This window comes from Temnothorax americanus, unplaced genomic scaffold (assembly GCF_048541705.1).
Source record: "Temnothorax americanus isolate GAGA-0224 unplaced genomic scaffold, ASM4854170v1 Scaffold13, whole genome shotgun sequence".
In the NCBI taxonomy this organism is placed as follows: Eukaryota; Metazoa; Arthropoda; class Insecta; order Hymenoptera; family Formicidae; genus Temnothorax; species Temnothorax americanus.
The window spans coordinates 3,078,149-3,100,429 of NW_027509264.1; the positions used below are offsets into that span (position 1 = coordinate 3,078,149).

At 37.5% G+C, this 22,281-nt stretch overlaps 4 protein-coding genes across 15 annotated transcripts in view; 2 read left to right on the forward strand and 2 right to left on the reverse strand.

The window, feature by feature from the left end:
* Nucleotides 1-12,096, reverse strand: part of LOC143893840 (putative multidrug resistance-associated protein lethal(2)03659) — a 28,756-nt gene extending 16,660 nt beyond the window's left edge. For all 6 annotated transcript variants that reach the window (XM_077399591.1, XM_077399592.1, XM_077399596.1 and 3 more), the window contains exon 1: nucleotides 11,868-12,096. The gene's annotated coding sequence lies outside the window, so the exon portion shown is untranslated. The remainder of the gene's footprint in view (nucleotides 1-11,867) is intronic.
* Nucleotides 1,288-6,202, forward strand: LOC143893850 (odorant receptor 67a-like). The gene is made up of 7 exons (XM_077399619.1): nucleotides 1,288-1,861; nucleotides 1,985-2,438; nucleotides 2,857-3,163; nucleotides 3,436-3,535; nucleotides 4,292-4,459; nucleotides 4,546-4,701; nucleotides 6,052-6,202. Exons 1-7 carry the CDS (start codon nucleotides 1,856-1,858, stop codon nucleotides 6,196-6,198), a joined length of 1,338 nt encoding a protein of 445 aa, XP_077255745.1. The 5' UTR covers nucleotides 1,288-1,855; the 3' UTR covers nucleotides 6,199-6,202.
* On the forward strand, nucleotides 6,467-14,868 carry LOC143893852 (odorant receptor 4-like). 6 transcript variants are annotated; one of them, XM_077399626.1, is made up of 11 exons: nucleotides 6,467-6,604; nucleotides 7,198-7,280; nucleotides 7,372-7,642; nucleotides 7,870-8,158; nucleotides 8,266-8,365; nucleotides 8,490-8,600; nucleotides 8,937-9,092; nucleotides 9,240-9,919; nucleotides 10,012-10,418; nucleotides 14,482-14,651; nucleotides 14,734-14,868. In XM_077399626.1, the coding sequence occupies exons 2-8, from the start codon at nucleotides 7,263-7,265 to the stop codon at nucleotides 9,288-9,290; spliced, it is 996 nt and encodes a 331-aa protein (XP_077255752.1). In that variant the 5' UTR covers nucleotides 6,467-6,604; nucleotides 7,198-7,262; the 3' UTR covers nucleotides 9,291-9,919; nucleotides 10,012-10,418; nucleotides 14,482-14,651; nucleotides 14,734-14,868. The 6 variants fall into 6 exon arrangements, with proteins under 6 accessions (XP_077255752.1, XP_077255750.1, XP_077255751.1 ...); XM_077399624.1 differs by lacking the exon at nucleotides 6,467-6,604 and adding an exon at nucleotides 6,631-6,993; XM_077399621.1 differs by lacking the exon at nucleotides 6,467-6,604 and adding an exon at nucleotides 6,632-6,993 and having other exon boundaries at nucleotides 7,198-7,642.
* LOC143893839 (protein expanded) overlaps nucleotides 12,557-22,281 on the reverse strand; it is a 33,181-nt gene continuing 23,456 nt past the window's right edge. The window contains exons 5-13 of one of the 2 annotated variants that reach the window (XM_077399589.1): nucleotides 21,463-21,542; nucleotides 20,628-20,707; nucleotides 19,358-19,598; nucleotides 18,807-19,082; nucleotides 18,397-18,562; nucleotides 17,733-18,041; nucleotides 17,083-17,349; nucleotides 15,053-16,821; nucleotides 12,557-14,832 (exon numbers count right to left, since the gene is read on the reverse strand). In XM_077399589.1, the coding sequence (XP_077255715.1) occupies nucleotides 14,326-14,832; nucleotides 15,053-16,821; nucleotides 17,083-17,349; nucleotides 17,733-18,041; nucleotides 18,397-18,562; nucleotides 18,807-19,082; nucleotides 19,358-19,598; nucleotides 20,628-20,707; nucleotides 21,463-21,542 (3,695 nt within the window). In that variant the 3' untranslated portion in view covers nucleotides 12,557-14,325. Of the gene's footprint in view, nucleotides 14,833-15,052; nucleotides 16,822-17,070; nucleotides 17,350-17,732; nucleotides 18,042-18,396; nucleotides 18,563-18,806; nucleotides 19,083-19,357; nucleotides 19,599-20,627; nucleotides 20,708-21,462; nucleotides 21,543-22,281 lie in introns of both variants that reach the window. The other variant, XM_077399588.1, reaches the window with a different exon arrangement.

The following is a 22,281-nucleotide window of genomic DNA, read 5'->3' on the forward strand; positions in this document are numbered from 1 at the left end:
ACTGATAGCACGAAATCTTCTTTATCTGTTTTTTTTTTCAAAAGGCGCCAGTTTACGTTTTCATTTAACGTAAAATCTAGTCGGCTTAACTTGACGACAAAATTAGCCATTAGCCACTTTCATTTATATGTCTCGCACGTGATAGGCGGTAAAATATATATTTTTATGTATTATATATTTCTATATTTTAAAATATTTATGGCATTCACTTGGCACATTACACCTTTTAATTTTTCTTTACAAAGTTATGTTATATTGAAATTTTTATCTAAAAATGAGAGAGGCCATCGCTTCTCCTAGTTCCTTCTTCTCATCATTGGACAAAGATATTCCTCAATCCTCCATTATCCTTTTTTACAAATGCTGATTTCTTTCCTTCAATGACAACACGCATATACTATATTTTTGGTTAAGAAAAAATCAATTTTAAGTAAACTGTTCAAAGAGTATCATCGAAATTATGGATTAGATCATGTTATACTATGTACATACATATATGTATCTTTACAAATGACACTTTCCGTTTTTTAGAACTTGGAGACTTCAGAAATAGCGACCTCCGGTGCCTTTACATTTTTCGGCACTATCGCGCTAGTTATACTCTTCGGATATTGTTTAATTGGCGACCAACTAGTATGCTTATGTAATATTTTCATGAATAAAAATAATGAAAAATGTAATTTATCAGTTTGACTTAATAAACTTGCGATTGTGTGAACTAGTGATTACAATCGAGGAGCTATATTTAAATTGTTTTAAGTACACATGCCGTATTTTTAAACGTGCAAATTGAAGATAATTTGGAAATAAGTTGTTCAATTAAGCTTCCCCAAGAACTTTTTATCAAAAATTTCTGTTAATAAAATTTTATTAAAAATTATAATAAAAAAAATTATGTAAAAATATAATATTGTATGTTGTATGTAAACTTCCATGGCGTATTTGTCGATGCTGCGTACGATGTTATAATAAAATAAAAAAATTAGATATTAGTAGGAAATATGAGTCACACAATATTAAACGAATTGTATAATAGAAAAATACACTTAAAATATTCACTAAACTTACATTTTGCGTTGCATATATTGTAATTATCTTAATTTAGAGGTACTATATAAATTGTCTCAAAAATTGTAATAGAAAGATAAAACAAATAAGATAAAAATTGTGCGCAAAATCTCTTATAAGATCGATTGAAAGAAAACATAGAAAAATTAATATATTTTTTTACCAAATAAAAAGTGGTAAAAATTGAACAATTTACAATGTTTTATTATTTAAGCTCGGTTAACTTTTAATATATCACACGCTACTATATAATTTAAATCAATTTTATTTATATTTATAAGCAAGATTTCTTTGTTTGCGCTGTAAAATCTTTTTGAGTGCGTGTCTTTGTGCACTAGAATACCTGTTAAAGATTTAGTTAAATAATCAAAAATGCACAGATTCTCTTCGTCATGACGGGAAAATTATCGTTCCGACGCCGACGTTACGTTCACACTGCGCGATATTTTTGCGATGGAAATTCGTGGAGCTACATTTTTTGCACGCGCAGTCTAGAACAAACTGATGGCAGCAATTTGTCTTGTGACCGTACAAATCTGTCGAAGAACAAATCGCGAGGGGAAAAAGCGTTCGATTTTACTTTTCTTGGATCAAAGGCACAGGTGGCTTCGATAACACGCTTATATGCAATTCATGCTTAATTTTGGGCACACCTATTGCCCGGCGTATCGTCCGTTCCCATCAGATTCTATAGACAGCACTAAAACAGAGATTACTTGCGATCCCGCATTTGTATATTTGCCGCAGTTTCACGCGAGCTTTCGAGGGAGGAACAGCATAAGGCACGATGCAGGTGAGTTGCAGATTCTCGTCGATGTTACACTTAACAAATTTTGCAATACGCCACGAAGAATTCTAAGGTATTACATTATTAACGATTAACAAATTAATTATGAAGAATTTATGATTTTCTCAGGATCAAAAAGACTTGGATCGTGCGGCCGAGGTGTTGTCTTGGAACAAACGGCTAATGTCGATGCTGGGTCTCTGGCCCTTTAAACCTAACACTCTTATCTTCTCGATTAATTTCAGCTACTTTAGTTTCCTCATGATTCTGGAGTACCTCGATCTTCTTCTTTTCGCCGGTGACCTCGAACACGTGATCATGAATTTGACAGAGAATATGGCGTTCTCGCAGATATTTGTGCGAATGAGCATGCTACGATTGTACAACGCTCAAATTGGCGAGGTCATAACGGAGGCCATGAAGGACTTTGATAGGACGAGCTACAAAACCGCCGAGGAGGTGAAGACAGTCATGACGTACAACGCTAGATCAAAGGTCTTCGTCAAGCTGTTGATGACGTTTGTCGCCTTGACTGCTTCCTCGTATTATTTGACTCCAATTATTATTATCCTCGGAAGTGGCGGTGAGTTTACTCTTTCGTATAACTTAGGCCGGTATTCATAGTCGGTTCTTATATTTAAGACCATCACAGAGCCGTATTAGCATCTTAAGATATTACTTAAGACCGGTCTTGAAATAAGATCTGATTATGAATACCGGCCTTAATCCTGGCGTATCCATCAGGAGAATTACGTGAATTGTGTGAAATATGCGAAAGCCTCATAGATATATTGGCTGTCTCGCATTTTTGTTATTAATTGGTTTTACAAAACGAGGTTTCACGTTTTATTAAAGAATAATTTTTTTATCCTCAATTTTTCAAAGTTTGGTATTTCTTTGAGTTGAGAAAAAATGTGCAAAACGTAGAAATTTTATGGTGTAAATACGCGATTTTCTTTTCAATACTATAATGTCAATGTCATGGTTGAACATTTTCTCAGGGCTCCCCGAAATACCGATCAGCGAGAACGTGACTCAAATAATTTATCTATTGCCTTATCGCTTTCATCTGTTCTACGCCGTGGAAAGCATGCGCGCGTACACAATTACGTATGCTTTGCAAATGCCATTCGTCTTCGTCAGTGGTTTCGGACAAAGCGCAGCTGACTGTATCATGGTCACCCTTGTCTTTCACATTTGCGGTCAGATGTCGGTTCTCGCTTTACGGATTAACAATATAGACACCGAGGTCTGCGACTGCAAGGGTGAGGTGCGACATGTGGTGCGCATGCATATACGATTATTACGGTGAGCTCGATGCACGAGGGAGCAATAGTTGAGAATTATTTGTATTGCTTGTTAAAAGCTCTCCTTTAGCATTATATTCCGCTTAAAAGTGAAAATCTTCAAGCTTTTTCACTTTTGCTTAAAACAAAGATTTTTGGACAAGTTCTTCGTTTTTCCAGCTTTTTGCTTAAAAATGTTTTCCCTGACAATTGAAGTTTTAAATAACAATGTCTGTTATTAGCAACTTCCATTTAAATAAAAATTTCATTTATATAATTTGAATATTTTTTCAGGATGGGACAAATAATAAGAAAAGCATTCAGTGTGACATTGCTGGCTCATCTTGTAGGAGCTACTTCTCTCGTATGCATCCTCGGTTATCAAATTTTAACGGTGAGTCAATATTATAACGATGATTACACGGACATAATATTTCGTACATTTACGTATCTAAAGAGTACCTTAAATGCGCAATTTTAATTTTAATGCCGAATTCTTTGGCTACTATGAAGTTATTTTTTTCATAAGACTTTTAGTCCCTTAAACATTTTGGATTATGATATAATAAAATTATATAAATTTTTGTCTTGATGTATATATTGAAATAAACTCGCATATCATAACTTTAATTACAATAATTCTATGCAAAAGTGATATTTTTGTAGCATTAAAAACACTATTCCTAACATGTTTTAAGATAATACCTTTAAAATATTCACATATGTACTTATATATGAATAATGCAAAATATAAAAATATTTTATATATATATATATATATATAATATATATATATATATATATATATATATATATATAAATATTTATATTTTGCATTTAAAAAAACTAAAATAATTAAGGAACCGATTTAAAGAATTTGTTGTAAGGAGAATCAGCAATAAAATTGCATGAAATTTAAAATATAAGTTCTTTTATAATTAATATTAACATGTGAATTTTTTTGAATTTTATTATAAAAGTTTTTAAAAACTAACTCTCTTACAAAAAAAATTCACATCCTGACATTATTTATAAAAGAACTTGTGCTTTAAATTTTATGTCACTCCTAATTCTTACTGTAAATGTTTTTTATTTTATATTAATTACAATCTATTATTAATTTTATATTATCGACTTTATGTGTGCGCAGAATTTTGCTAGAGGTGAGAGAGGAGTGCTTGTTACATTTTTGATATTCCAATTCTTAGTCCTGCTTATACTCTACGCTCATTGCACTGTCGGTGAAAACCTTTTGACCGAGGTAATATTTTATGGAAGAAAGATAAAAATCAAAAGAATGCAGCTGGAATTAATATATGTATATATACAATTAAATTTACGTTTGTATATCTGCGTGCAATTCTGATCGTTTTTCCATAGTGCGTGCAAATATTTTTTTCACAGAGTGCTAAAGTGTGCCAAGCGTTTTATGATTGCCATTGGTACAATATGTCGAAGAATAATGCGCGAATGATAATACTATGCATGGCAAGATCGCAAAAACCGCTCTGCTTGACAGCTGGCAAATTTACCATCTTTTGCCTCAGCACTTTGACCGACGTAAGCTGATGATTTACATGTATTTATGAAATTTTCAAAAAATACAAAATACTTCGCCTAACTTTAAATATCTGTATTATCGTCGCTGTTAAATAAGAATACAAAAAAAACATGGTTCAGAAATAAGTCGTTTTAACAGGTTTTGAAAACATCTATGGGATATTTATCGGTGTTACGTTCTTTTTTGTAACGTCGTTAAGGAGCCTAGCAATAATTTACGGAAGCGTGTGCAAAGATAATTTATAAATTAATAATATCTACTCAAAATAGAGATAAATGTACAATTTATAATAAAGAAAGAGAAGATAGAGAGAGAAGAGCGTTATATTATCATTCAACAACTATGATTATCTCTCTATATAACATATATATATTATGTAAAAAATATAATTATTTTAAACAAATTTTATACATTTTATAAAAAACAAGCTCATTGTTTAAGATACCGTTTGAGTGTCATACAAAGAAAAGATTTGCACAATTAATATTGCACAAGTAATATATATCTCAGTTGATTCGCATTCAATTTTAAAAGAGGTTGCTCGATTTAATATCATCTTATATAATCTCAATTTATCTCCGGCCACATTTCGCTACTATTATTACGACTACTATATACGTGTCTTACAAGCCTAAATGCCAGTGATTATCGCCCGAGGTGATTTGAAACTAGATTAACAGGTCGATCACGATTATCGAGTCATTAAAAATGAAGCCGAGAAAATTGATGATTAGAAAAAGAATAACCAAAATTCTTTCTCGTTTCACCGCAATATAAATATTTTGCTGCGACCGTGAAACCCTTACCAAGAAATTTGGATAGCTGCAAACGCACTTGTCGACGAGGTGTCTGCTGACGTGCGAGTCCACGGCAGAGAGGGGATCGTCTAGTTCTAGTAGATAAATATCGGTATCTTTGTAGCGTGCGTATCTTCGTTCGGCACAAGTTGATTTTGGCACATTGGCCAAATTTATCCCTCTCTCTGGTTCACGGTCGCAATGAAGAAACGAGTCTCCATCCCACCTGGCAATCCCACTCTAATTACTTCGTCGTGAAGCCGTGATCAGACTACGGATTGGGATTGAGATTGGATTGAAATTTAATCAATCAGAATAAAGAAAACTAACTTCAAGTTTAGCGAATTTTGCTCTAATTGGTCAAATTCAATCCAATCTCAATCCCAATCCGTAGTCCGATCACGGCTTTAAACGCGACTTACTCGTTACTTGGCCCAAACAGAATGTTCTGCCTCGCGAAAGATTTCAAGATGATCCACGATATGCTGATCGTAGTTAATTTAAACCATAAATTTTGATGCTTCCTCATCAAGAATATTTTGCTTGCAACAGATCTGTTCCATTATGCGAATCCACTTGGCTGATGATAATAACGACGAAGCTTCCGCGGAAGAAAAAATTTACCACGAGTTTAATCACACGCCGAAGATATTTTCGCAAGTGTCCGGTGACCGGATTCGACGATACTTTTGTATCTAGGACCCATTAATACATTTTTTTTGGTTTAAAATTTTTACCTGTAATGAGTAACACACAGAAATGTAGACGACAGAATATGATATCTCTGTTAATTAATGTTATATTTTTAGGAAAAAACTTAACGGCACGTACGTTTTATCATTTAGCGGGTAGCAGGTTTCGCTTACAATGCTGTACCGTTACTGTCGTCGGAGTTAACACAACGGATACATTTAATTATGCCCGGCACGCGAAAACGATTACGCTAATAATATTCCTAAGTATTTATAAGAAGTTTAATGGCTATCCGTATTATGTTTATTATGCTCGCTGCAGTTTTTCTACACTGTATACCAAATATAAAGAAATAGGAGACGCGGCACGGATATGGTGAAGAAGCGAAAAGAAGCGACCTTTCATTGAGACGGTAAGATAATTAGTGCGCGAAGAAAAATGATGTCTAATAACAACTTAGGCTGCGATCGGGGAGCGCGCTATTAGCGCTATTTGCTTATTCTATCCTTGTTTTATACCTGATGAGCGATAAAAATAGAATGATGCAATAGCGCTAATAGCGCGCTCCCCGAACGTAGCCTTAATGGCACATCGACTATTAGACTATTATGTTATGAAGCGTAGAATGTAAAATAGCAAAATGACAAGGTAAGTATCGGACAAACGTATAAGTCTAATCCAGATGCTATTTCGTTTCGACTGTCGCACGCATGGGCGATCGTCTACAAGTCTGATTCGCAGAACGAATCACAATCGTGGACGATCGGTTGATGAAAAGCTACAACTTTGTTCGCTATGAAAGTAAGAAGTTTACACTCTGATCGCGAAAGATATTCCGTAACGTTTTTGTCAGAGAAGATAGCTTATTCTCTTGCGTTTCAATCACCGATTGTTTCGTAAATTATCTATCTATGTATTGATATATTTTCTGTATAATAGCAATTGTGATTTAATAATGTTAACAACCACTCTCAACGGATTTTTAATCAGAATGTAATATTGCAGAACGAAGTCGACCATATCGAAGATTTATTTGTTCATTTAGAACGAATCTTCTCCATCGGAGGGATATGGCCATTCGAACGATCGTACGTCCGCTTTGCGATTTACATCTTGCATTATGCGTTTTACCTCGTTATGGCGTATGTCAACTTTTACGACGTTTTCGGTAATCTGGAGCTGATGGTGATGAATCTCGTGGAAACGGTGGCTTACTCCATAACGTTTCCGCTAGTGTGCCTGATACGCTGCAGTGATTTGCTGAAGCTCGTAATCGACGTAATAAGGAAGGATATGGTGGAACACAAATTTGAGAATATCGAGGAGGAAAGGATTTACTACAATTACAATTTCATATCCAAGGTATTCTCGTACGGCTCGATTGTCGGTATGTTCATCACGGTCGTATCGCTGTACTTCAGACCGCTCGTGTACATCTTGACCAATCAAGGTATGTGAAATTTATTTAACTCTCCTTTTGCCTAATCATTATAAATGTGTTGCGTATATAATAGAGAGATATTTAAATCATATTTTATATTCACCCAAACAATCTACTATTGTAATTATAGAAGTAAGTTGCTCCGTATTCTTCAAATACTTCGTCAGCAATATAGTTTGTAGAATATAGTTTGTATTCGTTCTTTGTCACTAACGTTTCTCTCATTTTTCTTCCAGTGTCCGCACGCAACAGTACGGAATCGTTTATGTTGCCCTACAGAGTCCATCCGTTTCTCGATACCAGCAATACTCACGCATACATATTGATGTATCTCTACCTGTTTCCGCTGATTTACATTTCCGTTTGTCACATGGCGGCGATTTGCCTGCTGGTTATCCTGGTGTTCCACATTTGCGGCGAACTGTCCATCTTGTCATATCGTATCAGACACGTTGGAGAATATTCGCAGGCCGTGGTAGCGGACAGAATTCGTAGCTTCGTGCGGATGCATCTCAAAATAACATGGTAAAAAATATTGCGGTCACAAATGGTGTAATAAAGCATAGGTCTCTTTGCTTAATTGGTCTGTTTATTCGATGTATAATGCTATCGGAACATAATGATGGTCGAAGGATGGCGAAATCTGTGGACGATACTTTCAATTTGATTCTTTTGGATGAACTCGTTGGCAATAGTGTTGTACTGGCTATCTCACTGTATTACGTTACAATGGTATGTCACATTATTGAATATTATTATGAAAAATCTGATTCAGCAATGTCAAAAGAGTTAGTCCATAAAAAATACACTGTTATATAACGCTTCAACATATTTATGGCCATCTGGTATCTTTTAGAACTTGGAGGTATCGGAAGTAGCGACCTTGTTCACTTTTACTTTTTTCGCCATTATTGCGCTTGTTATGCTCTTCGGATATTGCTTGATCGGTGATCAACTAACTCAACAGGTATCGCTAAGAACACTAAGCAATTATATCGGACAGAGAAATAAATCTACAATTTACAATAATGTGAATCAAATTGTGCATTTAACAAAATTTAGTAGAGAAAGATACGGGGTGTTTTGACGCACACGTGTAACTCTCTCTCTTTGCTTTTTATAGTTTCTCTTATATTTTAAATAAAATGTTCACCATTTTTTAATTCGACGAGGATTAATTTACACACTTTAAAATGTCATATAGCGAGCTTTTGTATACTTTCTCTGTCTGACCAGCTAGTAATAATTTCTAATAATATTAATTTCTATCGTAGTTTTTATACTCGATTTGTTTCATGTTTAGTGTATAAGCGTGCAGGATGCATACTATGAATGTAACTGGTATGAGATGCCGCACGGTTGCAAGAAGTGCTTGCTAATATGTATGATTCGGGGCCAAGTTACGCTTTATTTAACAGCCGGGAGACTTTATATATTTTCTTTAAACAGTTTTACGGACGTGAGTGTGTTAAAATAATATTCTCACGCGTGAAAGTAAAAATTCGATATCAAATCGATGTTATATCTACGATCGTAAAATGTTTAATTGACAATTTTCTTGCATTAAACTTGTTTAATGTTATATGTATGTACAACGTTGATGCAGGTTATCAAAACTTCCTTGGGGTATTTGTCGCTACTGCGCACTGTCTTATGAAGAATTGTGGAAAGATTTATATATACGCCGGTTCCCAATACTAAATGAATCGGAATGTGAATATACAGATAGAAAAATTCACTTAGGATACCACCGTTTTGTATTGCAACAAAATATCAACATCGCAAAATATATCAATCATCGTAATTTACAGTGTCCCGATAATTTGTCCCGAAAATCGTAGTAGAAAGATAAAACAGATAATATAAAAAAAAATTATATATCAGATAAATTTCTCATAAAATTGATTGAAAAAGAAACGTAGTTAAGAGCGTATATTTTTTCGGCCAGAGTTACATCGCCCAATATTTTGGAAAATTCATAAAGCTGTATTATTGCACGCGCGATCGTTCCTGGAACCAATTGACAGCAATTTATATTTGTAATCGTATGTACGTCGAACTAATTTAAGTTAAGAACCAATCGTGAAGGATAATGCGATCGAAAGTACACACGTGGCTCGAGTAACACACGCTTATATGCAACCGCGTAAATTTTACCTGTCTATTCCCAGATTCTATAGACAGTTGTAAGCACTAAAACAGAGATTACTTGCGCTCCCGGTCTCTTATATTCGGTGCAGTTTCACGCGAGCTTTCGAGGAACGAACAGCTTGAAGCGTAATGCACGTGAGTAGCAGATTGTCGTCGATGTTACAATATGCCATAAAGAATTATAAGACATTATATTATTTAACGATTAATTCCACAAAAATTTTTAGGTTTCTTTCTCAAGATTGAAAATACTTAGATCGTATGGCTGAAGTATTGTCTCGGAAAGTGCTAACGTCGAAGCTGGATCTTGGTCTTTTCAATCTAATCTTATATTTTTAAACATGTGATTGTGAATTTGACAAAGAATAAGGCGTTCTCTCTCACAGATACTTGCGCGAATAATATGCTACGTTTATATAACGATCAAATTGGTGAGATATTGCATAACGAACGACGGCTATATGAAGGACTTTGATAGGACGAGTTACAGAACCGGCGAGGAGACAAAGACATTCGTGAACGGCTATAACGCCTGGTCAGAGATCTTCATCAAAGCTGTTGATGGCGTTTGATTGGCCGCATGACATCTTTATTGTTGTATTATTTAACTCCGATATAATTATTCTCGGAAATGGTGAGTCATGTTCACGCTTTTACATAACTTAATTCGCCTGCGTATCCAAAAAAATTGCGTGAAATACGTAAAGGGATAAAGTACCGTCAACGTAGACGTACTAACTGTCTTCTGTATTTTTATTCTTACTTGATTTCGCGGAATAAGTTTTCATATTTTATTTTTGGAAATTATTTTTTCATCTCAAATTTTTAAATTCTACATACTTCCTTAAGCTTGAAACAAATGCAAAAAATAGAATTAATTTGACCTATATTGTGTGGTTTTTTTTACGATACCAAAGGTCACTTCGACCAAGCTCCGATTAATTTGATCGTTAATTAGTCCACTGATGGAAATGACCAATCGCATTTGTCGCATTTGACTAATCAACGATTAAGTTAATCGGAGTTTGGTCGAAATGGCCCTAATGCTGAAATATTATAGTTGAACGGTTTTTTTTTTCTAGAAAAAATAGTGGTCAACGAAAACGTGACAAGTAAACTGTCTATTGTCTTATCACTTTGCGTACGTATGTAATACGCATACGTATATAATTACACTTACAAATGCCACTCATCTTTAGTCATCGGTTTCGAACAAAAGGCCGTTGATTATACTGGGATCACCCTTATCTTTCATACTTGCCAAATGTTGGTTCCCGCTTCGCGTATTAATAATAGATTGATACCGAACTCTATAATTGCGACACGTGATGCGCATGCATATATGATTGTCGCGCGGCGAGCTCTCGCACGCGACAACAATTTTATTAAGATCCGAAGATTATTTATTATCGAGAACTGTATTATTTGTAAAAAAAAAAAACTCTTCAATTTCATGCTCCAATTGGAACTAAAAATTTTGAAACTTTTTCCAATTTTTTCTTAAAATATAAATCTTGAATAAATATTTTATTTTATCAGCTTTTACTTCAGGCTTGTCATCAAAATACATAAAAATGGAGCATCTTAATTGCTCTTAGGAAATTAATATTAAGAAAATTGATTTTTATTTCTAACAAACTACGAATACGTACGTTTATTGACTTTAAGGCGTCGTAAAGTTTATTTATATGATATAAATTTTTTTCAGGAAATAGGGAAAGTAATGGAGAAAACATTTGGTTAGGTTAGGTTAGGTTAGGTTAGGTTGCATAGTTGAAATATTTTTCAATATAATGCAACGTTATCTTAGAAGTTATTTCTCTCGTGTGCGTTCTTATAGTTATCAAATTATAACGGTGAATCAATATTGCAACAATGATCACACAAACATAACGTTTGACATGTTTACGTGCCTAAAGAATGCCTTAATAAATGTGCGACTTTATATAATTTTAATGGCTCGACCACTTTGAATTATTTTTCACTCAAATTTGCATTCAATATTAAAAGATATTACTTTAATTTAATATTATCTTATATATATATATATATAATAAAATACATCATATATATGTGCACTTACCATGAAATTCACGAGCCTGCAACGTGCTCCAGAAAAAATATGTTATTATTTCAAACAAATTGCGAATTTTGATCGAAGCGGTCCAAAAGTTGAATAATGCACGTGGAAAAAACGATTGATACACTAATCGAGCGCACTCAGGAATACAACGGTACCGTATATCGCTTCGCGGCGTTGTTTCACAAAGGGAAAAGGCGGTCGACTGTCCCACACGGGACGGGCCACGACAAGTCGTAATTAAAGCCGCGCGAAGGTTGCACGTATTACAGTTTATACAAACTATTCGGTGTAAGTGTATGGGCGATTCGCATCGAGCATGTGATCATTACACCACGTTGCGTCACAAAGACAGTCGTTTCATTGGTCGCGTTCTCCTCAGCAATCTCTTTCCTTATAACGCTTTCAACCGAAACAAGATTGTAAATTATTCCGAGAAAGATTGATAATGATGACGTCATCTCTGTTTTTCGGATTAATAAAAGTGATGTGTAGCATGTAAACCGCCTATTTGAAAAGAATAAAAAAGTTGCATCGTTGAAAAACATTAATTATGTATTTATATATATATATACATTTTGATAAAATAAAAAAATGCTTTCAAGTAAGAGATATTAAAAAAAAATTAAAATATATTATTTAAAAATATTTTACACAGTCTTATATCGGTTAAATGTCTTTTTCTAAAAAAATTATAATATAAAAAATTGTTCCAACGAAAAGATTTGTGTGCAAAAATTGAATTTCTCACGTTACGTTTCAACGTCCAATAAAGTAAATATATCCAATGAGTATAAAATACAACAATTCAATTTACGCTTTATTTATATTTCCTGCACAAATTGTCTTTTATTACAAAAGATTTTATTTATTTATAACTGAGATGGCGCGTGGGATACATACACACGAGATTTTTTTGTCTACGTAATAAAATCACGCGGTATTATGTTACGCAATATTATGTACAGATGCGAAATTTGTAATATAATAATTAAACTCTAATGACAATTAGTGTAAGCTATTTTTACGACTAAATTGCTGTTCTCTTATTATAACGATTTTATTAAATTGCTGCACTCTCATTTATTTATGATTATAGAGGTGCGATTCAAAATCAAATTAAAATTTCATGTTACATTTATAAAATTGCAACTAACACAAGAAACGAATGAGGTCACTATTTCGAGACACTTCCGAAATATACTTCGAAAACATTTTTAATAAAAAAAAGCAAAATATTAAACAAATGTTACGCGCATCCTGCATTGCACTTACAAGTGTTACATATAAATTTAACGATTAATTTTTCAATAAATATGCTGGTAGCTTTGTAATATTGAACTGCGTCAATTGCAAAAGTACAAAAGGGATCAGCTACATTAACAGCACTATATGTGCGCTGTAAGATGCTTTGATAATAGTGTGCTACGGAATTAGCACCGAAATATTAAATGGAGATGGACGGGAAACTGCTCGATAATAAATATTACTCCTGAAAATTCTAGAATAGCTACTATTCTTCTAATTACAATAATCACATAAATGTTTTCGTCCGAAATATATATGTATTCTGTGATTCTTTTTACGATATAGGGTAAACTAGGAAGTAGGGTAAACTATATCATTATTGGCCACCCACGCAATATTCACTTTCCTCATAGAATTGTCGGTAAGCGTCGCATCGAAAACAATATACAAGTACGTGTAATTGTACTCTAATCTTATCATAATTTAATTCTTATATAATCGAAATAAATAGAGGATTCTTGAGTAGCTTTGTAAATCAAACGTCAGTGATTAAAATAGTTAATTATATTTCAGCATGTATTTATCGCTGATGTTCTCGAGATGTGTTATACTATGTATTTAAATTTCTATAAACGTCAAACATATCGTAATTAGACGATACTACCGTCTGAAAGTACGAATTCCTAAATTCGAGTTCCTAATAATCCATTAAGACAAGCGAGCGGTGTAATGTATAAATAAAATTATCTAATTCTCTGAAGATTATCACATGATTACCATATATGCAATGGCCAATAACTCTATGATTTATCCTAACAACGAGCGGGACTAGCGCCGCCTTTATCGGGGCTTATGAATGGAATTTTCATCGCAATATATAATTGAGCAAGAAACAATAACGCTTTAATGTCTAACATCAAAGAGTTCAAGTATATCAATCTAATAATATTGGAACAAACGATCATCTAGTTGGAGACTTCTACATATTTGTGCGATAAAAGATGAAAGGGAAGAAACAGCGAACGAACGAGATGGCACCCTGAATCAAAGAAGCACGGTCCGCGGGAACGATATTTAATTTGCCGTACAGTCCCTTACTACGTCGCATTAATTAAATCGACGTAATGCGCGTTAGTGATTATGGGATTATGGAATGTACTTTCGTCCTGAGCTATAAAAGTCTATGAATGAGAAAGGAGTGACTACACAAGCGTTAGGAGTGAGATGCCCTTGTAATGTCCTTCTTGATAGTCGAGACCCCTGCGGAGGAGGCGTTGATCTTGTAGGCATTGCTCTTTGCTTCTGAGGGATGCTTGTGAGTGCTCGTCGAGGATTTTCTAAGTGGTTTCTGAATTTGTGTTGTTGACAGTCCGCTCACCGGATACTTGTTCCTGCTGGACGTCGCGCCGTTGCTGCTCCGCGTGCCGCTCTTCGTCGACGCGGCGGTGGAAGTCGTTATCTCGCTGGGATGCTTCGGCAGGACAAAGGCCTTCGTCTGCTTCAGCAGATATTGATCGTTGCATAGCGCGGAAATTAACGGTAAATCTAAATTACGACTTTTCTCGCGAAGCGTCCGGATGTCCAACATATCATCGCCCTTTCCTTCGGCATTCTCTTCCAGGCCGTTGCTGAGTTTCTTTAGTTTGCTCGTAGTCGTGGCGCCCAACGACGAAGTTGCCGCGGAAGAAGACGACGGTAGCGGCTGATTCTTTTCAAGATTCTAGAGCAAATAGCATACCCGTACCATTAAACACACATTAATATTCCAAGGTAAAGAGATTGATTTTTTTTTTATTTGATGAATAATAACAGAATAATAAAAAATATTTGCGCACGTCTAACGAAAAACGTGTTTTCTCGTTCCGATTTTTATGAACGATAATTACGTTATCGTTATAGTACAGATCAAATAAAAGATTTGGCATTTCTTTTTATATTACCTGTATTTCGTAGGGCGGTGGTGGTGGCGGTGGCGGTAGCCTGCGATACTTGGACTGCGGTAGAGATTGCATCTTGCTCGCAATTAAGGTATCCAAGCATTTGAGAATATTCTCATCGCTCCTAGTCCGCGAGAACGCATCCAACGTGTGAGGGTAGGCTGGCACGGGTGGCTCCCTTCTGAGACTGTGACTTCCCGTAGACGAGGAAGTTGCACCACTATATAGCGAGCTAGTGCTAGCAGCGTAGTGGCTGTTCAGATTGCCTTGAAGATAATTCCCGGAACTACCAACATCACTGGAGCTCAGATTCTGGTTGGACGCGTATTTGGATTGCGAGGAAAAAGAGGAACCGGGAAGATAAGGTGTGCTACGATACATCACCGAGGATTTGTTGAAGGACGGATACGGTGGCGGCGGATATGCCGCCATAGCCGCTAGAAGAGAACCCTGCTTGGCGTCGATGTACTCTTGCTTCGACACCGCCGGATCTTTGAGCGGGAACATAACATAATCGACGTCGGAGTAAAGTTGTTGCTTGTACTGTTCTATCTGCGATCGAGAAACCTGACTCGTGTAAACGGTCGCCAGACTTGACGCTGGCTGTTGCGTTGTTGTAGGTGGTGGCGGTGGCGGCGGCGGCGGCGGTGGTGGTTGTCGCGGATGTACTATCGGCGGTGGTGGTAGAGGAGGCGGGAGCGGTGGTGTTGTCAAATATGGTAAGAGTACCGGACCGCCTCGGGAAGCGTGCACGTCTAGGTAATTGTTCGGGCCTACTACGAGAGCGGCAACCGGTGCGTGCACGGGGGTGGGTTTCATTTTATCGCCTGGATAAGTAGGAGGTTGAATTCTGGGAGGTGGTTTTGGCGCGACATTCCCGTCGTTGGTAGGTTTTGCGTGTCTCGAAACGGAGCCGATCACCGTCGGCATGTCGGGATAAGGCGGCGGGGGTGGTGGAGGTTCTCGCGGCGTCACGGCGTCATTTCGCGGCGGGGTGGGCGGCGGTATTTGAATCCTCTCTCGCGACGACGTGTACGGGGGCGGCGGCGGCGGTAGATCGGTTCGTCTGGGCGGCAAAGGAACGAAGTCACCGCAGGTCGTGTTGTACGGTGGTGGCGGTGGAGGTTCACGTTCCCGAGCCAATTCCGATATGATGGACCTTTTCGACACGTTGATCGTTGCGTAGTCGATGCTCTCGATCGGATACGGCGGCGGCGGCAATTGCCGATCACTGTCCGTCCTGGGTGGTGGCGGCGGAGGTGGCGGCGGCATCGTCACGTAATCGCAGTCGGAATCCATCGAGTTGCTGATAGTTTTACGCGGGGGATACCTGCCGACTATCAAGTCCGATAACTCGTCAGCCGACAATAATGGCCTCGCGCTGGACGGGTCGCTGCCATCCCCTCGGAAGCTGCTTGCGCTGAGTATGCTGTTGCTACGCGAGCGCGAATCCTCGAGTTGTCGATTCATGGAGACGTCGTCGTCACCCTTGCAGAGACTATATATTGGCTCCTGATCTTCCGCGTCGACGTCTTCCGTATAAACGTCACTGCTTTCGGACCGTAATCCACTGTGAATGGTGTAGAAGCCGGATGTGATTGACGCTTCGTCAGTGGTTGATTGAACGGAGCTCAGGGCACAAACATCACTTGCCGCCGAGGACTCGTTGGTATCGCCCGTAGGCGAATACAGGTCATCGCCGATTCTTTCGTCTTGGATCTCGCTGCTTCTCAACGTATACACGCCGCTGGTCTCGCTCGCAATATCAGTACCTGAGGAAGATCATTTGGAGATTTATGATTACACTACGTGACCACGCTTAATTTGAGAAAGCGAGTGAAAAACAAAATGGTACCGGCATTTGTATTCGGCACGTACCATTACAATAGTGGGAACCGAGGGTATGTAGTAGAATACAGAGGGGTAGTTCGACCTAGGTGATTCTAAAAAGGTTCTACGGTATTTAGATTACGTTGACAAAGCCGTTTTCCAAACTGAAGCTGATCTCTTTATTCGCTCACCTGTGTATTTACCTGTCTTCTTACATCTGTCGTAAATAGCACCCGGAAAGCTAGCTGTCTCCGAGGAGATCGCCGAATTTTGCGCCGTGTGCGAGTAGCCTAGCTCCAAGCTGGACGTCGCTGAGGCTCGACGAATTCGCGACGTTCCGCCCGCGGATGTGTTAACGATGACCACCGTGCTGCAACTGCTGCTGCATTGCGAGCCTTCGGCGGCGGTCGCGGCACTGGACGCGAGGCGTAGTACCACCGATGTAGAGGTCGCATCGGAGTTGTCAATCTCTGAAAATTGTCCCGCTACGACATTAAACTATATTTCACCACAATGGCGAGGAAGTGATCAAGTCAATAAGACATATTGACGTGTCATAGATCCTCTCTATTCTAAGGAAAACATTACTATTCTAAGGGAACAGATTACATTTCAGCGTAAATGAATGTGTCCTTCTTCGCAAGGAAGGACTAACGATAGATTATAAGAAATAAAGCTCAAATTTAACAGTTGAAATGAAAATATATTATATGATAAAATTATCCACATTGAAGAATCCATATATGGAGAAGCAATTTTCATCAGTAAACGGAGTATGCCGTTGTGTGGTTGAAACTTTTTGACTCGACTTCAGTATTAATAAAACCAAGTTTCTATTATTGACTAAGCTTACCGTCAATAATAGAAACGGAAGAGGATGGCATAGAGTGATTGTCCGTATCTCCATTCGTGCCATTTAAAACTCTACTCTGGCCGTCCGAATAAGGTACCGTCTCGGTAAGACGTGGCAAACACTCGGTCGACGCTGGTGCGGTATCAGGCTCATCCTCGCTATGCACCCGATCGCTGACAATACCGGACGTTGTGTTCGAGGACGTACTCGAGATGACGGAAATTCGTTGGTCGCCGCGCGCACCGCGCGCCGTTAAACTCAATTTGCATCGAGTAGGATACATGTAACAATCCCTCAAGACTTTCCGTTCTACAAACGGTATTTAATCTATTATATTATGATATATATATAATTCATCATTTTCAAATATTTATCTAATTTCCTCATAGTGGCTTCAGAAAAGAAAAAAAAGGAAAATGAATTAAAATTGAGGGAGAAATGAGAAAAAATATATGCATGTTATGACGTGACGGAGGGAAAGGATGAGATAAGGTTGGAAGATCAAGAGAATAAGAAAAAATAAGAAAAGACTGTCTTACTTTAAATAATTTAAGAGTCAGAATATAATATTGAGATAATATTGAGCGATTAATTAATTAATTAATTAATTAATTGCTCAATACGGATACTTAATAACGAATAAAAATACGAAGTAAAAGTTCACCTTCTTCCTCCCGTCTAATAGCTTCATTTACTCTAGGCGCTATAGCCATAGAGAACTGATGGGTGTCACGGCAAAGTCCCAAGAGGAGTTTGCTCTTGTCGTCGCAGCCGCTGTAGAGGGTGAGTTTTTCCGGCTGATCAACCGCTCGGATTTCAAACTTTTTGCGCTGCGTAAAAAATACAAATTTTTTTTTAATTTTCAAACGTACGTAAATAGTAAAGAAATTTTCAACGAAGCACTTTGTTGATTTATATTATCAGACCAAGTAGGAAACCAATGTATCTCAACGTGCACAACACGAGAAAAGCATTTATATGATTTTTGACCTCTCTGCAATCATAATTCGACATTGTTGCAGCGAATGAGCGGGAGCTTCAACGACGACATATCTGCTTGTTTTTAACGCTTACATCAAACGAGAGCTTGCCGATATTGTTCCAAGCGAAAACGCGCGGTGTCTCCTCCTCGGCGTAGATTCGCACTCCGCGAGCGCAAATTGCCAGGAGTATGCGTCCCGGCCCCGCCTCGTTCTTACTTCGGCGCAACCGATACAGGTGAGCGTTGAGCGGCGCCTCCAACAGCACCGCCTCCCGGATGTATTGCAACTCTGCCTCCTCTCTGGAGAGCCCACTGTTCTCCCTGTGCTGGGCTGCAAGCACGGCGAGCACGTTCGACTCAAGGCACATCTGAGAGCATTCGAGACACATTTAACCGATTAAAAAGCTATAATCGTAATATCTGAAGTAATTATACAAGAATTACATTTAGCACATATAGCTGCATTTAATCCTACTGTAAAAAACATGGTCATCAATCAAGTCTTTTTGTCATTATGCACATATATAAAGTATAAATATCATAATATAAGATATTTCACGCGTTTTTTTATACACATATAAAATAATTCAATCTCCTGTATTAAGAAAATTAGAAATCTCGGAAAACTGAAAATTTAGCTTACATGGGGAGGAAGGTAATCCGTGGGTTTGCAGTAGCCGACAGATCCCGCATGCGGTCTGTGACGTTCTTCGGAGTAATCGCCAAGGTCGGCTTGAAGGGCAAGCCCAGCGAGCACAAGCAGTGGCGTGATGATAGATGGCTCGTGAAGGGGATGGTGAGGATGGAGGCTCTCCACCCCGCCGCCATGCCTGACGACATTGTCGCGCAGTTGCAGGTAATAGTGATGCCGTGTCGTTTCATCGCTGAAATAAGCATAAAAATATTTATATATATTTATAGTAATAATAAAATTTTTTGTATAATAATAAAATAACTTATAATCAAGCTGTTTATCTCATGCAAACAAGACTGAAAAGTTAAAATCTTTAAGAAAACGCTTTTAAAATATTGGGTCTGTTTTCTATTGCTGAACTAATGCAGCCAGTTCAGCAATAGAAAACAGATCCATTAACTTCGAAGAAAGAGGGAAAATAGGAAATTATTGCAATGCTACCAACTTTATTATGTAAGTATTCTAAATTTATAATTGACGTTATAAGTGATTTAGAGCGTCTTCAATTCGTAAAGAGTGATGCAAACAGCAAATTGTGTGTATTTCTTAACCGAAATCGGAAGCGTTGGCCAGAGGGCCGCGCGTCGGCCGAGGTTCGTAGGCACAAAAATTAAACCTTCAGGGCAAACGGTGAATCGTCAAATTCAATGTAAATCACAGGGTTTCGTGTGTCGAAATAAAAAGAACCACTGCGAATCGGTATAATTACCGAGGTGCTCCGAGTCCGCTTTCGTTTTAGGTCTATCCATCATGCTCTGTATAATTACTTTATAATTACAAGAATAGGTAGCACCACTCGGCTACTGGACGAGAATCCGGATTTCGTTCCGCGAATAAAATCTCTTTCGTATGAATTTATCCCTGCAATTTTGTATCTCGCTTTTTCTATACGCGCGTCCCTCGTCTTGCCTTCGCGTTTCTCTCTTTCTACGAAGCTTTTTAATCGCACAACCGGCGGCGTCTTTTAGATACCAAAAGGGAACAAACGGCCAAACGTATTACATTTTACATTCTGCAATCCTGGCAATTCATGGATGCATATAGCATATTCATTACTACGATTAATTCTGCAATCGAATTAAAAATCTTTGGAACATTCCTGTTCCTTTTTCAATAATGTCTGCGCCAACCAATTAATCGAGACGCAAAGATAAAATTTTTATATTTCAAAGGTCAATTTAGAAAATAGTTTATTTGAATAAGATAATTTTTACGTTACCTTAACAGTAATGGCGTATCGACGTAGTAACGAACTCGAAAGTATAAAACAAAAGCTGGTCTTCCACTGCTATCCAAACCCTGCAAATAATATACATATATACATATATTTATATATTACATATCATAATGACAACTAAAAAATTGTATACTATTCTAATAATAATTATCGTGTATTACAGATTACAGGTGTATCACAACTGCCCGGGATACTATTAATTACGCATATTTTTCCGCGCGAAAAGAAGGTTTGATGAAGATCCTGGTTCTTGAAGAATTTTGCGAATTGTCTAAAGTAACTCACAATCTCAAGAACGCAAACATTGTATCGCTTACGTCATCTAAGATGACCGTGAAGAGGAAGTTCTTAACGAACACTATAAAAGAGTGAGTCCGCAGTTTCGCTCAGTTCGATCATTGGTCGAAGACAACCTGAGTCGGAACTAGTTCCCGTGCGGTTCAATTGGAAGATATTAAATGTAAATGAGGAGTATAATTTTGTATCGTATAAATGTCTGCGCATGCGAGCTCGTATTGACCTTAATGGAATTTATCGTTTTCAATAAATAGAAAACGATGTTTGTTAATTGTAGTCTTTTCTACGTCCATTAATGTCGATAACGAATAATCGTACTCATTATTATCGTTTCAAGGCCATAATTTAGACTAATTTTCTAACATTAGAGTTTCCAACACAAGCTATATTTTCCTCTCTTTCTTTTTGTCTCCCTCTTTTTCGTTTATTCCTCTCCTTCTATTCTTTCCTCGTAAATTTGCTCTCTCTCTCTCCTTTTAATTATAATAGAATAATAAACAACAAATAAGTAACTACTTACATGTGTATGAGAGTTTCGCCAATTCTTTGGGGCGTATTTGCTTAGTTTATTCTCGGGATCCACAAATAGGTACTCGCCGTCTGAAACAATAAAAATAACACGTTTGTTTCGGCGCAAATCTATTACTGTTACATGAGAATCAAACGCTGTTTCAAAAATATTCTACGTAATCTTTCTAAATCTGGCACTGAATTTAGAGATAGATAATAAATATAAATTTATAATTTCACGTGTCGATGTATGTATTGCGTATTGGATTTCGCAACATAACTAAGACTATATCCAAGACATATACACGCTCCACGGTTTCTGGTATAGCTGTTGAGTCTCGAGACCGCTCGGAACTCGGAGATTCATTTCCTTCGCACGTTCTTTCGCACGATTGACAACGCGAGGTACCGGTACTCCATAAACGAGTGAAACAATGAAAGAGGCCTGGCAAGAAGATGTTAGTGAATGAGGGGGCCTCTCTCTCAAACCTGTCCGGCCTACAAGGGGCCAGACGCTCGAGCTCTTATGGCACGATAACGTGACATGTTTTTCACGGTGGGACTCGATTTGAAACCTCGAATGCTGATCGGGGAACCGTAACCGGGGTTCGGGCCCTCAAGGTTCCTCGAGCGCAATCCGTGCGATCTACTATTCCCAGTGCAACCGTCGTGCCGGCAAACTAGTTGTTGTTGCATGCAAATGTAAAATCTCTCTCACGATGAAATAACAGTTGCCCATGAATATGGTATAGGTTCATCTTCGACGTTACGCCAAAAACTATCGGCATCCACATTCGTATACCATGATCTGTATCCAATTTTTCTTCTC

Coding starts and splice junctions, on each gene's coding strand:
- LOC143893850 (XM_077399619.1), top strand. Junction 3,536..4,291: donor TCGGTTATCAAATTTTAACG/GTGAGTCAATAT, acceptor ATGTGTGCGCAG/AATTTTGCTAGAGGTGAGAG. Junction 4,460..4,545: donor TGCAGCTGGAATTAATATAT/GTATATATACAA, acceptor TTTTTTTCACAG/AGTGCTAAAGTGTGCCAAGC.
- LOC143893852 (XM_077399621.1), top strand. Junction 7,643..7,869: donor GTACATCTTGACCAATCAAG/GTATGTGAAATT, acceptor TTTTTCTTCCAG/TGTCCGCACGCAACAGTACG. Junction 8,366..8,489: donor CACTGTATTACGTTACAATG/GTATGTCACATT, acceptor GGTATCTTTTAG/AACTTGGAGGTATCGGAAGT.